The 15000-nt window shown below is 42.3% G+C and overlaps 1 protein-coding gene across 1 annotated transcript in view; it reads right to left on the bottom strand.

Annotated features, from left to right (window-relative positions):
- Nucleotides 1–2638: 2638 nt before the first annotated feature.
- LOC139752242 (uncharacterized) overlaps nt 2639–15000 on the bottom strand; it is a 70831-nt gene continuing 58469 nt past the window's right edge. The window contains exon 8 of the mRNA XM_071668276.1: nt 2639–12119. Coding sequence (XP_071524377.1) covers nt 11706–12119 — 414 coding nt within the window. The 3' untranslated portion in view covers nt 2639–11705. The remainder of the gene's footprint in view (nt 12120–15000) is intronic.

Raw genomic sequence — 15000 nt, 5'->3', positions numbered from 1 at the left:
AATTCCGTTCGTCGCTCGCTCGCTCGTTAGTGGACGCACAAAGGATCAACGAAGAACGCTATCCCTTTGATTATAAAGACGGTGGTTCGAGGAGAAGGAGGAGAAGAAAAGAAGTAATAATACAATAGTCCTACCAGCTTTCCGTTTTCTTTGGTATGGGTTCGCCGGCGTGTGTGATTGGCTCTCACGGGCGTCGTTTGGCCTCGTTTGGCTAAGGCATGCTTGGCCCTTTCATCATCGTAAACGCTGGCGTGTACGCACATCCGTCCAACGCACATCCGTCCAACGCTGGCGTGTACGCACACCCGTCCAACGCTGGCGTGTACGCACACCCGTCCAACGCTGGCGTGTACGCACATCCATCCAACGCTGGCGTGTACGCACACCCGTCCAACGCTGGCGTGTACGCACACCCATCCAACGCTGTCCTGTACGCACATCCATCCAACGCTGGCGTGTACGCACACCCGTCCAACGCTGGCGTGTACGCACACCCATCCAACGCTGGCGTGTACGCACACCCATCCAACGCTGTCCTGTACGCACATCCGTCCAACGCACATCCGTCCAACGCACATCCGTCCAACGCAGGAAGATCTCTGCATCGGATACATTCCTCTTACCCCACCAGATCAGCGCAACGAGGTCGGGGTTAGCGCGAAAGCGATATCTGGTGTATTAATAACTTATAAAACGCACGACATGAACGGTCCCAGAGTCGAACAACAATCCCTTGTTGTCTATGTGTATGTGTGTGTGTGTCTGCCTGACGTACGTCTTCGCCCGCCCGGTTTGTTTAGATAGTTTGGGCAGAAAAACGTGGCAACGCGCGAATCATGACATTAAGGGCGGGGTTTGGGGGGCAAATGTGGATGAGCCAGTGTTCGCTGTCTGCTGGCAAGAAGAAAAAAAAAAAGAGAACGAAAGATGAATTCTCCCCACACACACACACACACACACACACACACACACACACACACAGTCATTTGTTTGAAGATCCACCAGTTTACAATGCAAATTGGTATAAATTCTTTGTGTGTGTGTGTGTGTTCGTGTGTGTGTGTGTGTGTGTGTGTTCGTGTGTATGTGTGAGTGTGACTGTATGTGTGTGTGTGTGTTCGTGTGTGTGTGTGTGTGTGTGTATCGACAAGCGTTGGTCAGATTGAAACAGCTCCTGGATGCTTTTACAGAATGATACGCCCCCAAAGCACGTTTATGTACTTTGGTGATCCGCGCGCGATTTCGTGTACAAGTAACTTACCTACCTTGCCGTTCAGATGGCGTTGGTGGCAGTAGTCGACGACCCGTCGTGGCTACAGGTCATCCGGGATAGTAATGGTTCCTTAACACATCCTCTTTTAGCGGAACTTGGTTTCACTTCACCCAGAACATTGGGGTTCAGTTCACCCAGAACCTTGGCGCCTTGCGCGTGCAGTCAGTACGTTTGGTGATTGTACCATTTTTTTTTTTTTTAGCTTTTTTCTTTTTTTGGGGGGGGGACTTTGTTACGTTGTGAGAACTGTTTACACACTAGTGAATGTGTGACCCAGTGGTTAATCATTATTGTAACCAATCCCCCGTCTGGGCTTGTGGACTGCTGGACACAACGTAAAACATTCATTTGTTGACTTATGTTATAGAGATCAAAAGCGCTCGTGACGAGAGAGAGAGAGAGAGAGAGAGAGAGAGAGAGAGAGAGAGAGAGAGAGAGAGGGAGGGAGAGGTAGTGAACAGAAGTTAAAGATAATAATAATAATAATAATAATAATAATAATAATTCATAATGTCATAAAGAAGTTATTGGATAACCATGGAGGTGGATGCACATTTTCGTGGAGTTTATAGACTTGTTCGACGTGGGTGGAGTTGTTTATTTAACTATGCTTTCCTTTCACTGAAGGTTATTATTGTAACTTGTTATAACTAGTTATTATAACTAATGTCAAGCCTTGTGCTCAGACACTGTGTACACCTTCAAGGTCAAACCATCTCCAGTCTCCTCCTCCAGTTTTCTCCCCCACTAATTGACTGTCCATATCCACTCCTCCACCACACACACACACACACATCTCAACCCTCCACTCTCCCCACCACTCACCCCTCCCTCTCCTCCTCACACACACACACACACACACACACACCTCAACCATCCCTCTCCCCACCACTCACTCACCCCTTCCCATACACACACACACACACACACACACACACACACACACCCTGTATTTACGAGAGAGGTGTGTGGAAATCGCGAGGACGCCTTTGCGAAAGGATGCCGAGGTGAGAGTTGCGTCCTCGGACGCGCGTTTGCGTCGCCCTTGATGATGCGAGCGTAATGCGACGCGTAGTACTAACTAAGTGAAGGACTGAGACGTAGATGTTTACGTGATAAGTTCGTTAAAGTGAAGGACTGAGACGTAGATGTTTACATAATAAGTTCGTTAAATTGAAGGGTTGAGTATTCTTCGTATGGTAATTGGTTAGTTAAGTTTACCATACCTTAACAGTCTGGCTCATTACCATCGTGAACTGGCCCTTAAACCACCTACCTGTGAATGTTTAATTGCCCCAGTATCGGAACGACAGTTGAAGTGTACAATGGTCAGATGGAGTGTAGGTGTGATAATAAAACAGCCAGTCACAAAATACATTATTTATTGATACGAAGGAGAGTGTAAACACACTTGTGTAAACACACCTGTGTTGACAGAACTGATCAGCATACATATCCTATTCATCATTCGATTGTTTGTGTTTTTCTTCCATTCATGTATGAGAATTATGTATCAAACATGATTCACACACGCGTTAAGGGGCAAATAAAAAATTAAAGAAAATGGGTGGTGGGGGAATGAAGAAATACTGATTTGCGTATACTACAAATTAGACTTAAAAGTAAAATATTTTTTACGTAAAATACTATGTACAAAACAAGGATTTCACGACCTCTTTCTTACGACATATTGAAAGTATGGGGGGAAAAAATATACTTTCTTTTTGACCCTCCCTTCCCAATTCAGTGATTGGCTTGAAACACAAGGAATTGAAAAAAGACATAGATATTTATTTTGCCTCATGGGTACATATATATATATTTCTTTTTTCCTCCCTAACCAATTACGTAACTAAGAAAATCATAGAAAATATAAAAATATATTTTTCATTACGACCAGAACTCCGTCTGCGACCGGCCAATCAGAGGAGGAGGGATGCGTGGCTCAAAACACGTCCATCACTCGCTCTCAGCCAATCAGAGGGACGGAGACAATGATGTGTCCTCTCCCTCTAGTCTATAATTTTCAGACAGAGGGTCTGATTGGATGTCTCCTTCCCATATGATCACTCTATAGCCAATCAGGAGACAGGATGAGCTAAATACTTTGATTGGTAATGTATATATATATATATATATATATATATATATATATATATATATATATATATAATGTATATGCATGATTGTATTAATGTACATCAGGTCGATGTATACTTGGGTATTGTAAACACGGTGTACCCGCATAGGAATACTGTAGATTGGTAATTATACTTCTAAACACTATGAGGGACATGACTTACAAAATACTGTAGATCCACGATGTAGATGCCCCGCACACAACGCTATGTACACATCCACTCCGTGTGGATGACTGACACACACACACACGCACACACACATGTAAACTGGCCCGTCGTCCAACTCACAACACACGGTCTTATGAACGAGTGTAAGTGAACGAGTGCGTGTTCTCATTCAACCCTACATAAGGCGAGTATGTGTATGTATATATGTATATACATATACGTCATACCGAACCGACTTTTGGAACACGACGAAATGAGCACCGCATTGTTTCGATTGCCCTCGTTAGCCATGCACTAAATGGTGGTTGGGTTTGTCCTAATCCCATTTTAGTTTCCTTGTCAAAGCTGTAGTTTATATACCCCTCCATCCCCCCCAAGGAGCGCGCGCGCGTGCGTGCGCTCCCTTCTTCATGTATAAATATTCACCATTCATCTTCGGGAGAGGCTGCCCCCCCCCCCTCTGACCCCTTTCCCAAATATCGACCCTCCAAGTCTTTTGATATTTGACCCGAACTTCGGATATTCTTTTAACCCCCTGACTTTTAACTACCTCGCTGCTCGTTAGCACAATGACCTTTCTTTCTTTTTCTCTCTCTCTCTTTCTCTTTCTTTAACCCCTCGTGACCTCGCCCGAGACTATGACTTGACCTCGGACGGGGGGGGGGGTCAGGTCATGGGTCATGGGGGGGGGGGGGCTTTTGATGCTACCCAGTGGGTCAAGGATGATCGACAGGAAACCGAACCATTGTAGTTAACGCGAACCATCCTACGTCATCAAGGGTATTCATATCAAAGACGGTTGCAAAAAAAAAAAAAAAATATATATAAATAAAATAATAATTAAATTGATCATCTCGTAGCTAAACTCTCTCTCTCTCTCTCTCTCTGAACCAACGCTTTCTTTAATGCACTTTTCTTTTTTTCTTTTAAATTCCTTATCCTAAGAGACGAAAACGGAAGTCGAAAGAAAAAACAGTTACATTATAATTATATGTACATGTGTAGCATTGCGACATATTGTGATAGGCACAGAATTTATATATTGAGCCCTGTGATAAGCTATGTAAACATACCTCTTTGGCACAGTTATAGTCCATGATATATATATATATATATATGACCATAGGGTCACGCACACTGAACTTTCAGTGTGCATGAAGTAACAAAACTACTGAAATAGCTTCTCCGAAGAATACTGGCGAACGAATGTTATTGTACAATATAAATAATGTGCATTATAACCGTTCTGTCTATAATGCATGGCATATAAATAGTCAACAATGCAATTTTAACTATACTACAACTGAGCTGGTGAGAATATACAAATTGTTTAGCAAGAACGTGTATATATGTATAAACACCAAAAATGCTATATGTATACTTAGATATACTACTCACTTGCGTATTCTTGCGTTCCGTGGTTTCTTAGCTTCGAATGTATATATATATATATATATATATATATATATATATATATATATATATATATATATATATATATATATAAAAGAGCTCCTTTCAACTTAGAACCCAGAAGAAAAATGTTATCCCTTTAAGGCTCCGTTTCTATAGAAAATGGGAAATGGTTGTGTGCGGCCATTGTACGCTTAAAATCATGAATACGCTCAAGAGCGTTTCAGATGCGTAACTTCTGTTGGCGTATATGATTATGTCCTTATGTGCAAAAACTCTTTAAGTTAGCGTTGTTCTTCCTTGATGTATTAGAAAATAGAAAAATAAGGCAAAGAAAACGTGCATATTAGAAGATAGGAAGATAAGGCGAAGAAAACGTGCATATTAGAAAATAGGGAAAGAGGACAAAGAAAACGCGCGTATTAGGTAAATAAGGCAAAGAAAACGCGCATATTAGATAGGAAAATAAGGCGAAGAAAACGTGCATATTAGAAAATAGGGAAGTAAGACAAAAAAAACGCGCGTATTAGGAAAATAAGGCAGAGAAAACGCGCATATTAGATAGGAAAATAAGGCGAAGAAAACGTGCATATTAGAAAATAGGGAAAGAAGACAAAGAAAACGCGCGTATTAGGAAAATAAGGCAAAGAAAACGCGCAAATTAGAAAAATAAGGCAAAGAAAACGTGCATATGAGAAAATAGGAAAATATGGCTAAGAAAAAGCGCAACGGGTCATAAGTCGGCAATGAAATTGGGAATTTTTTTTTTTCTATTACAGAAAATAATATAAGGCTTCTCAGTGCTCTACGTACATTTAGTTGACTGATTCATTTCTATTGTTAATTAATATATATATATATATATATATATATATATATATATATATATATATATATATATATATATATATATATATATATATAAAATATTGTGTTTTCAGTTGGTTAATGAATTTCTAAAATTGTGTTTTGATATACAAATACGTTACAGATATCAAGTAATTGTCATCCCATCATTTTTATATTTCTAACGTTAATGTGTATGAATGATTTTGATATTAATATTTTAATATATAAATATTACATAAAGTTGACTGTGTGTGTGTGTGTGTGTGTGTGTGTGTGTGTGTCCTTTGCATTATCCGTGGTTAACAGGTTAAGGATAACGGTAAATGTGTTATCAGAATACACATTTCGTTATCCAGTTACATAAGTTATTATATACTTTCCCCGACGAACAGCAAATGTGATATGACAACACACGTTTCGTTATCGATTTCGTACGTTGTTATTAACGAATATTTCGTGTGTGTGTCGCTAATGGTTTCTTAATTAAACATGGCCACGAGTTCATCAACGCTGGTGTGTTCTCTGTTATTGTTCGTCTGTTATGTTCTCTGTTATTGTTCGTCTGTTATGTTCTCTGTTATTGTTCGTCTATGTTCTCTGTTTTTGTTCGTCTGTTATGTTCTGTTTTTGTTCGTCTGTTATGTTCTCTGTTATTGTTCGTCTGTTATGTTCTCTGTTATTGTTCGTCTGTTATGTTCTCTGTTATTGTTCGTCTATGTTCTCTGTTTTTGTTCGTCTGTTATGTTCTGTTTTTGTTCGTCTGTTATGTTCTCTGTTATTGTTCGTCTGTTATGTTCTCTGTTATTGTTCGTCTGTTATGTTCTCTGTTATTGTTCGTCTGTTATGTTCTCTGTTATTGTTCGTCTGTTATGTTCTCTGTTATTGTTCGTCTGTTATGTTCTCTGTTATTGTTCGTCTATGTTCTCTGTTTTTGTTCGTCTGTTATGTTCTGTTTTTGTTCGTCTGTTATGTTCTCTGTTATTGTTCGTCTGTTATGTTCTCTGTTATTGTTCGCCTGTTATGTTCTCTTATTGTTCGTCTGTTATGTTCTCTGTTATTGTTCGTCTGTTATGTTCTCTGTTATTGTTCGCCTGTTATGTTCTCTTATTGTTCGTCTGTTATGTTCTCTTATTGTTCGTCTGTTATGTTCTCTGTTATTGTTCGTCTGTTCTGTTCTCTTATTGTTCGTCTGTTATATTCTCTGTTATTTTTCGTCTATGTTCTCTTTCTTTGTTCGTCTGTTCTGTTATTGTTCGTCTATGTTCTCTGTTTTTGTTCATCTGTTATGTTCTCTATTTTTGTTCGTCTGTTATATTCTCTGTTATTGTTCGTGTGTTATGTTTTAAGGCATTCTCTGTCACTGCCATGGAGCAAGCTGTAACCCACCCTCCTTCCTTCTCATTTCTCACTCGTCCTTCTCTCTCTCTCTCTCTCGACCCCCCCGAGCGAACAGCGCCCCCACTCCCCCATCATCACCCACCCACTCTCCCCATCTCACTGCCTTCCCACTCACCCACCCAACTCCCCCACATCAAGGCCTGCCCACACACAGACACACACACACACACACACACACACGCCCAACCCTTGTTATCTTCTTTCCGCCCCGCTCCTGCGCTCTCTCTCTCTCTCTCTCTCTCTCTCTCTCTCTCTCTCTCTCTCTCTCTCTCTCTCTCCCCTCCTCCTCCTCCTCCTCCGTCTCTTGAAGCCCGCCCCCTCGGAAATATGACATTTCCATGAATTTCTCGCCACATTTATATTCTCTCTCTCTCTCTCTCTCTCTCTCTCTCTCTCTCTCTCTCTCTCTCTCTCTCTCTCTCTCTCTCTCTCTCTCTCGTCGGCCAGTTACGTCATCCTCCCCCCCCCCTCCTCGTTTTTCCCTCATCCGCTCCGTTCACTTCGGGAAGAGATTTTGCCTGACTCGCTAATCGCCCTTTGAATACCTTATTCATTATATACGTGATGAAGACACTCGTCTTCCCATTTATATATATATATATATATATATATATATATATATATATATATATATATATATATATATATATATATATATTCCTATGAGTCCACGGTGAAAATGATACACGAAAAGTTCCCAAGTGCACTTTCGTGTAATAATCACATCATCAGGGGAGACACAAGAGAGAAATATAACAGTCAGTTGATATACATCGAAGAGACGAAGCTAGGACGCCATTTGGTAAACATGTGATATATATATATATATATATATATATATATATATATATATATATATATATATATATAATTTTTTGACCCCCCCTTACTCTCAAGAGTGACTTTAAGCAAACTGCACGTAAAGAAAAAATGGGTAGAGATGGGGACAGTAAGGGGAAGGGGACCGACCCCCCCCCCCCCCCCCATCCCATCGCTCGCTGAACGATACTTTGCGACAAGGATTGATGCATTTTGAACTAGCCAGGGATGAAATTGATTGGCTCGTTTTTCTTTCCAGTACAAGGGATCTGATTGGCCGCTCTCTGGTGATTATAGAAAAGGACATTATATATATATATATATATATATATATATATATATATATATATATATATATATATATATATATATGGCGTCCTAGTTACGTCTCTTCGTTGTATATCAACTGACATGATTTTTTTGTTTTGTTTCTTCTTCTGATGTGATTATTACACGAAAGTGCACTTGACAACTTAACGTGTTTCATTTCCCCATGGACTCGTAGGAATGCTATATATATATATATATATATATATATAATATATATATATATTTAGGTTTTAGGGCGAGAATAGAAGGTTCGAGATCAATAGATTGGTTTCATGACTCGTGAATGCTGGTTGGGTGATCCAGTTTCAAATTAAACGCCGAGGTCGTCCGCCATTGGCTGGCGATAAACACACGAAAGGGGGGGGACAAGTTGTTTAGTTATCAGCCATCACTCGAGAGTCGTTAGCCATCGGATGGAAGGGTCGTTAGTTGACGGCTGTTACACATCGTACAGAAGAGGGATTGTGGTTGACTGCTTTAGACCTTAGGTTTCTTCGATTAACTGCCAGTTAGATAGGCCAAGCGATAAAGACGTTATTCGATAGGGCCAAACCGTCGGGGTCGTTAGAAAGGGAGGTGTGTCTCTTTCACCGTTGTTTTGGGGTCGTTAAGCCACACTTGTTCTGACGTATTGTTTGTGTGTGTGTATGTGTGTGTGTGTATGTGTATGTGTGTGTGTGTGTGTGTGTGTATGTGTATGTGTGTGTGTGTGTGTGTATGTGTGTGTGTGTATGTGTATGTGTATGTGTGTGTGTGTGTGGGTGGTTATTTGTTTATCAACATCAAAAGCTGTTGGACAAGTTAAGATGTTTGAAGGCGTTTATGGCGCATTTTGAGTCGTCTTTGAACATCTGATGAAGGTGTTCATTTCTGAGGTTGAAATTAAACCCTTGCTGTCGTAATGATGCTCGTCATCAGGCGTGAGGTCATTAGCCCTAACTATCAATTAGCAACCTGAGGTTAATTAAAGAAACACGAACCTAAGTGTAGGCTGGCTGTATCGAAAGATTAAGAACACAAAGTTGCTAAAGTACACCATTGAGGAACCCCCATTACATTTTCTTCCGCGACCCCTTCCATTTAAACTAGTTTCCCCCCCCCCCCCTCTCGTGACCGGTGCACGCACGCCCTCACTGTTCATCACCGTGATGTGAACATTCGTCCGAACCCAATTCATCTGAAAGACTCAGCCCAAAGGGATGGGTAACCAACCCGCAAACAAACACACTTTGAAGTGATTAGGAAGAAGAAAAAAAGAAAAGGGTAAAACAACGCCTCATTAAAGGTGTCAGACAAGTGTTTGATATATGTAGAGATCGCTTTTATGAGTAACGTGTGAGTCTGTGCACCACTGTGTGTATTACCACTGCTATGTAACAAGTCTCTTGAGTCATAAGCAGTGACTGCTCTATGCAGAGCACTGTAGAGTCGTTCACTGGTCCGAAATCACTTGTGTATGATTACGTGAATTGATCGAGAGGTCCTTTGCGCTCTTTTTAAGTCCTAGGAACCTGTACCTGTGGGACTTGTACCGTCTACACCTAAAGTGTACCTGTGGGGCTTGTACCGTGTGCACCTAAAGTGTACCTGTGGGGCTTGTACCGTGTGCACCTAAAGTGTACCTGTGGGGCTTGTACCGTGTGCACCTAAAGTGTACCTGTGGGGCTTGTACCGTGTGCACCTAAAGTGTACCTGTGGGGCTGTACCGTCGCGCTTATGTGTACCTGTGGGGCTTGTACCGTCTGCACCTAAAGTGTACCTGTGGGGCTTGCACCGTGTGCACCTAAAGTGTACCTGTGGGGCTGTACCGTGTGCACCTAAAGTGTACCTGTGGGGCTGTACAGTCGGCCTTAAGTGTACCTGTGGGTGGGGGCGCTCCACTTGTGTGTACCACTGTCATCCCCCCTTTCTCCACCGATAATGGTCATATGGTGGTGCCGTCGTCGTGGCGTACCGACCATAATGCACTGGTGCGCCACCGCTACACTCAGAACCAACTCGCTGTGTACAACAGTGACAACCTTGGCACTGTTTTGAGTTCACTGTCTGTGACTGTGACATTCGCTCCGCCGTTCTGGCCATCTCCCCGTGAGCGCTGACGTCTCGCTGCACTGCTCTCGACTCTTCCTCAGAGCAGTGACATCATTGTTGCAGTGTCCTGACGTCACTCGCTGTTTGCAGTGACGTCGCTGTGGCTTTTACTTTCGGTAGCGGCCGTTAGTGCACTGTTGGGATCACTACTTCCAGTGACATCGCTGTGCTGTTCTGACTTCACTGCCCATAGCAGTGACCATGTTGTTGCACTGCTGTGACTTCCTTCTAGCACTGAAATTCCTGTTTTGTTCTGTCGTCGCTCCATACACACACACACGCGCGCGCGCGCAACGTCTCCACATTATAATCACTGCAGTTCACTGGTCATGTACTTTTCACTGTAACTAACAGAGCAACACAATCAAGCACTGCACGTTCGAAGAGGTTTCACTGCCCATGCCTTTCACTTCAGTATAGCTCTTTTTTTTCCCCCGGCAGTTTTCTGCAACAGGGAAATGATAATCAGCACTTCGTATTGTTAGTGAATTCGCCATCATCAAAAAATTGGTTGTTTTTTTTGTCCCCCTTCGTCACTGCCAACAGTGAGCGGGTGTTTTTCTAGGCCATTAGTTCACCGTAGCACTGTAGGTTAGGCGGGATGAATGACGTGAACTACGTAGAGAAAGGCGTTGTTTGGGGGGGGGGGAAAGGAGGGCGTTTGGGTGGGTGTTGTCCATGTCAGACCATTTCGAAAAACCTTTCAGAGATCTTTTTTAGGAGGAGGAGACTACGTCGCATTGAGAATCACGGGACTTCGAAGGACTGCAAGGATACGTCGAAGGACCTTCGGTAACGTCTAAAGAGACGCCAGAGACCCTCTTTGCCGCTTCGTAGAGCCGTCAAAGACCCCATCTTGGTCGACCTTACAAGAGCCGTCAAACACCCCTCTTGGTCTATTTCGGGTGACGCCAAAGACCCTTTGGGCACCTTCGAAGACGCCCATCGAAGACTCTTCAGGCCCGCCTTGTGTGAACGCCAAAGACCTCCTTCTCCAGAAGAACCCTAAAACCCTCCTCTTTGGAGGACCACACTCAGAGAGACATGGAAGACCTGCTGGCCTGCCCGGAGGAGAGGGCCATCACAGACTGGCCCAGGCGCCTTACAGAGGGAGGCGAGGAGGAGGAGGAGGAGGCAACAGCAGCACTACTTCGATGTCCCGCGGTGAGAGACGTCGTCGAAGTCGGCCCTTCGCCCGGAGGCCTCGCCTGCGCCCCGTGTCGTCACACGTTGTCGTTCAAGACCGTGAGGTACTCGCGGTAGTCAGCCTTGCGAGGCATGAGGTACTGGTCCGCGTCGAGTTGAAGGCCTCCTTCGTCCTGCGGGCAGAGCTCGCTGTAGGTGATGGGCGGCGCGACGGGCGCCGAAGTAGGGCGGGAGGAGGAGGAGGAAGAGGAGGTCGAAGATGAGGAGGAGGAGGTCGAGGAGGAAGGCCTGGAGCCGCTCTTCTGATCCTGCTGGAGGCGCTTGAGGTGCGACAGGATCTCGGGAAATTTGAGTCGGTCGTTGGGATCCGTGGCCCAGCAGAGGCGCATGACGTCGCACACCTTCGGCGGGCAGGTGTCCGGCGGGCTCAGTAGGATGCCCTGGAAGATCAGCTTCACCACCTGCAGGAGGGAGGAAATGTATGACAAGGACTTTGTTGAAAAAAAAATTAAAAAATTTAAAAATTCAGAAATTTAAAATTAATTTTTTTTAAATTTCGAAAAATTTAAATGCCCAAAAATTCCGAAATTTAAATGATTAAAAATTTAGATTTTTAATTATCAAGACAGCTGCAAAGGAAGTAAATAGATGATCTGAAATTATTGAAGGACAAAAAATCAAATTGAAATTTGAAAAATCGAGCAAACTGAAATGAATTTAGATCATATTCACCACCTGAAAGAGGATGAAGCACGGTGAATTTTATTTATTTGTTTTAACAACAGTAAAATTAGATTTTTGGACATCGAAAAAATTTTAAGTAAATTTGGAAGATAAACATCATCGCCTTCGAGAGGACGAAGATGGATGACAGAAATTTACGAAATAAAAATATCAAAAATTTATGTAAAAATCAAGACTAAATGCAAAGAAATTTATGAATTTTTAAGGTTAAATACTAAAACTACAGATTTTTATAAATTCTTGAAAAGTGTTGGCGTTGAAAAAAATGTAAACACCGGGATGTCAACATATTTGATGATATTTAAATACTGGAGAAAATAATAACAAATTATAATGATGTTGATCGCTAGAAAAATAGATAAATAAAAGTTTCCTCAGATCAAACCAAGTATAATGGCAAGTTTACACGCAATCAAAAACAAAAAAACAAAAATTTAAACTATTGTTTTTACTGGTGAAAAAAAAAAATCTCAAAACAAAACGAAAAATATTTACGAAGATGTGAACGCTTGGAAAAAGAAGATGGGGGAGAACTCGATGTGGGTACAGACAAGTGTTGTTGAAGAAGACATTCCCAGATCTTTTGAGGGTCTGGGATGGCCTGGAATACCTTACCGTCGTCTGTGTCCCCAGTACCCAATTACCTGGGATAGATTGAATCACAAGCGATTGTATAACAGTCGATCACACTATGGCAGTGTATCAACGCCTTCAATATATATATATATATATATATATATATATATATATATATATATATATATATATATATATATATATATATATCCCTGGGGATAGGGGAGAAAGAATACTTCCCACGTATTCCCTGCATGTCGTGGAAGGCGACTAAAAGGGGAGGGAGCGGGGGGCTGGAAATCCTCCCCTCTCGTTTTTTTTTTGATTTTCCAAAAGAAGGAACAGAGAAGGGGGCCAGGTGAGGATATTCCCTCAATGGCCCAGCCCTCTGTTCTTAACGCTACCTCGCTAACGCGGGAAATGGCGAATAGTTTGAAAAAAAAAAAAAATATATATATATATATATATATATATATATATATATATATATATATATATATATATATATGATTTTTATGAAAGGGAATATAAATAAAATCTTATACATTACAGGAAAAAAAAAGATGTATCGAATGTTCAGTGAAGATGACGTAAAAAGCATTCGAGAGAGAGAGAGAGAGAGAGAGAGAGAGAGAGAGAGAGAGAGAGAGAGAGAGAGAGAGAGAGAGAGGAGAATGGACTGGATAGTCTCATTGAAAGAAAAGAAAAGATAGGAGACCCTCAATTAGTCTTCCTCGAATCCATTCTCTCACTGATGAGAGCAACCCAATCCCCGTCTGTGTTGGTGAAGGGGATACAAGAGTATGACATGACACATTACCACTTGACAGGTCAAGAGAATTGACAGCTGAAGGGTGTACAAATGTCAAAAGGTCACTCATTGGAAATTCCTAATATATATATATATATATATATATATATATATATATATATATATATATATATATATATATATGTCTGTGTGTGTATATATATGTGTACATTGAGATGTATAGGTATGTATATTTGCGTGTGTGGACGTGCATGTATATACATGTGTATGGGGGTGGGTTGGGCCATTTCTTTCGTCTGTTTCCTTGCGCTACCTCGCAAACGCGGGAGACAGCGACAAAACAAAATAAATGAAAAATAATAAGTTATTATTTTATACTTAGTCGCTGTCTCCCGCGTTAGCGAGGTAGCGCAAGGGAACATACGAGGAATGGCCCAACCCACCCACATACGCATGTATATACATAAACGCCCACACACGCACATATACATACCTATACATTTCAACGTATACATACATATACATACACAGACATATACATATACACACACATGTCCATATTCAGACTTGCTGCCTTCATCCATTCTCGTCGCCACCCCCGCCCCACACACACACACACACACACACACACACACACACACACATACACACACACATCGTCAACCCAATGATATAGCAGATCTCTGACCTTATTCTAAATATCCCATAATAACCAAAATACCACCAGTAACTAACAACCAAAAAAGAACTACACGAACAGAGTGATAATTGCTGTACCCTCGTTACAGAACTACAGTGACCACACGGTCGCCCACACGACACATACACGTAACGTTCTTTCTGTGTGTGTGTGTGTGTGGGTCTGTGTGTGTGTTTACAGGAGCCAGTCAGTGGGCGATCGAACTACCCTACCACGCCCCACACACACCCACACCCCCACACCCACCTACACCCCTTGCGACCTTTGTGTGTATGTGTGGGGGGGGGGGGACCCAAGGAGTCGATTGGTTCGAAGTGGGCCAACAGCCATCGCTCGATTAAGGAAGGACATCGGGTTACATGAAACCGAACCCAGCCAGGGTCGAGTTTATTTGGGGGGGCGGCGGGAGCGGGGCCGTCGATAACTCGACTCGTCTATTGTGCGAGTGGGAGAGAGAGAGAGAGAGAGAGAGAGAGAGAGAGAGAGAGAGGCGTATGTGTGAGAGCCCAGGTCAGCAGCACATCTTCCGAATTTGGTTTGTGGGTTGTCAACTGTTCGTCCTCGAATTATTTCATTAGGT

Source organism: Panulirus ornatus, chromosome 12 (assembly GCF_036320965.1).
Source record: "Panulirus ornatus isolate Po-2019 chromosome 12, ASM3632096v1, whole genome shotgun sequence".
NCBI classification, from domain to species: Eukaryota; Metazoa; Arthropoda; class Malacostraca; order Decapoda; family Palinuridae; genus Panulirus; species Panulirus ornatus.
This window is presented reverse-complemented; position numbering and strand designations above follow the sequence as displayed.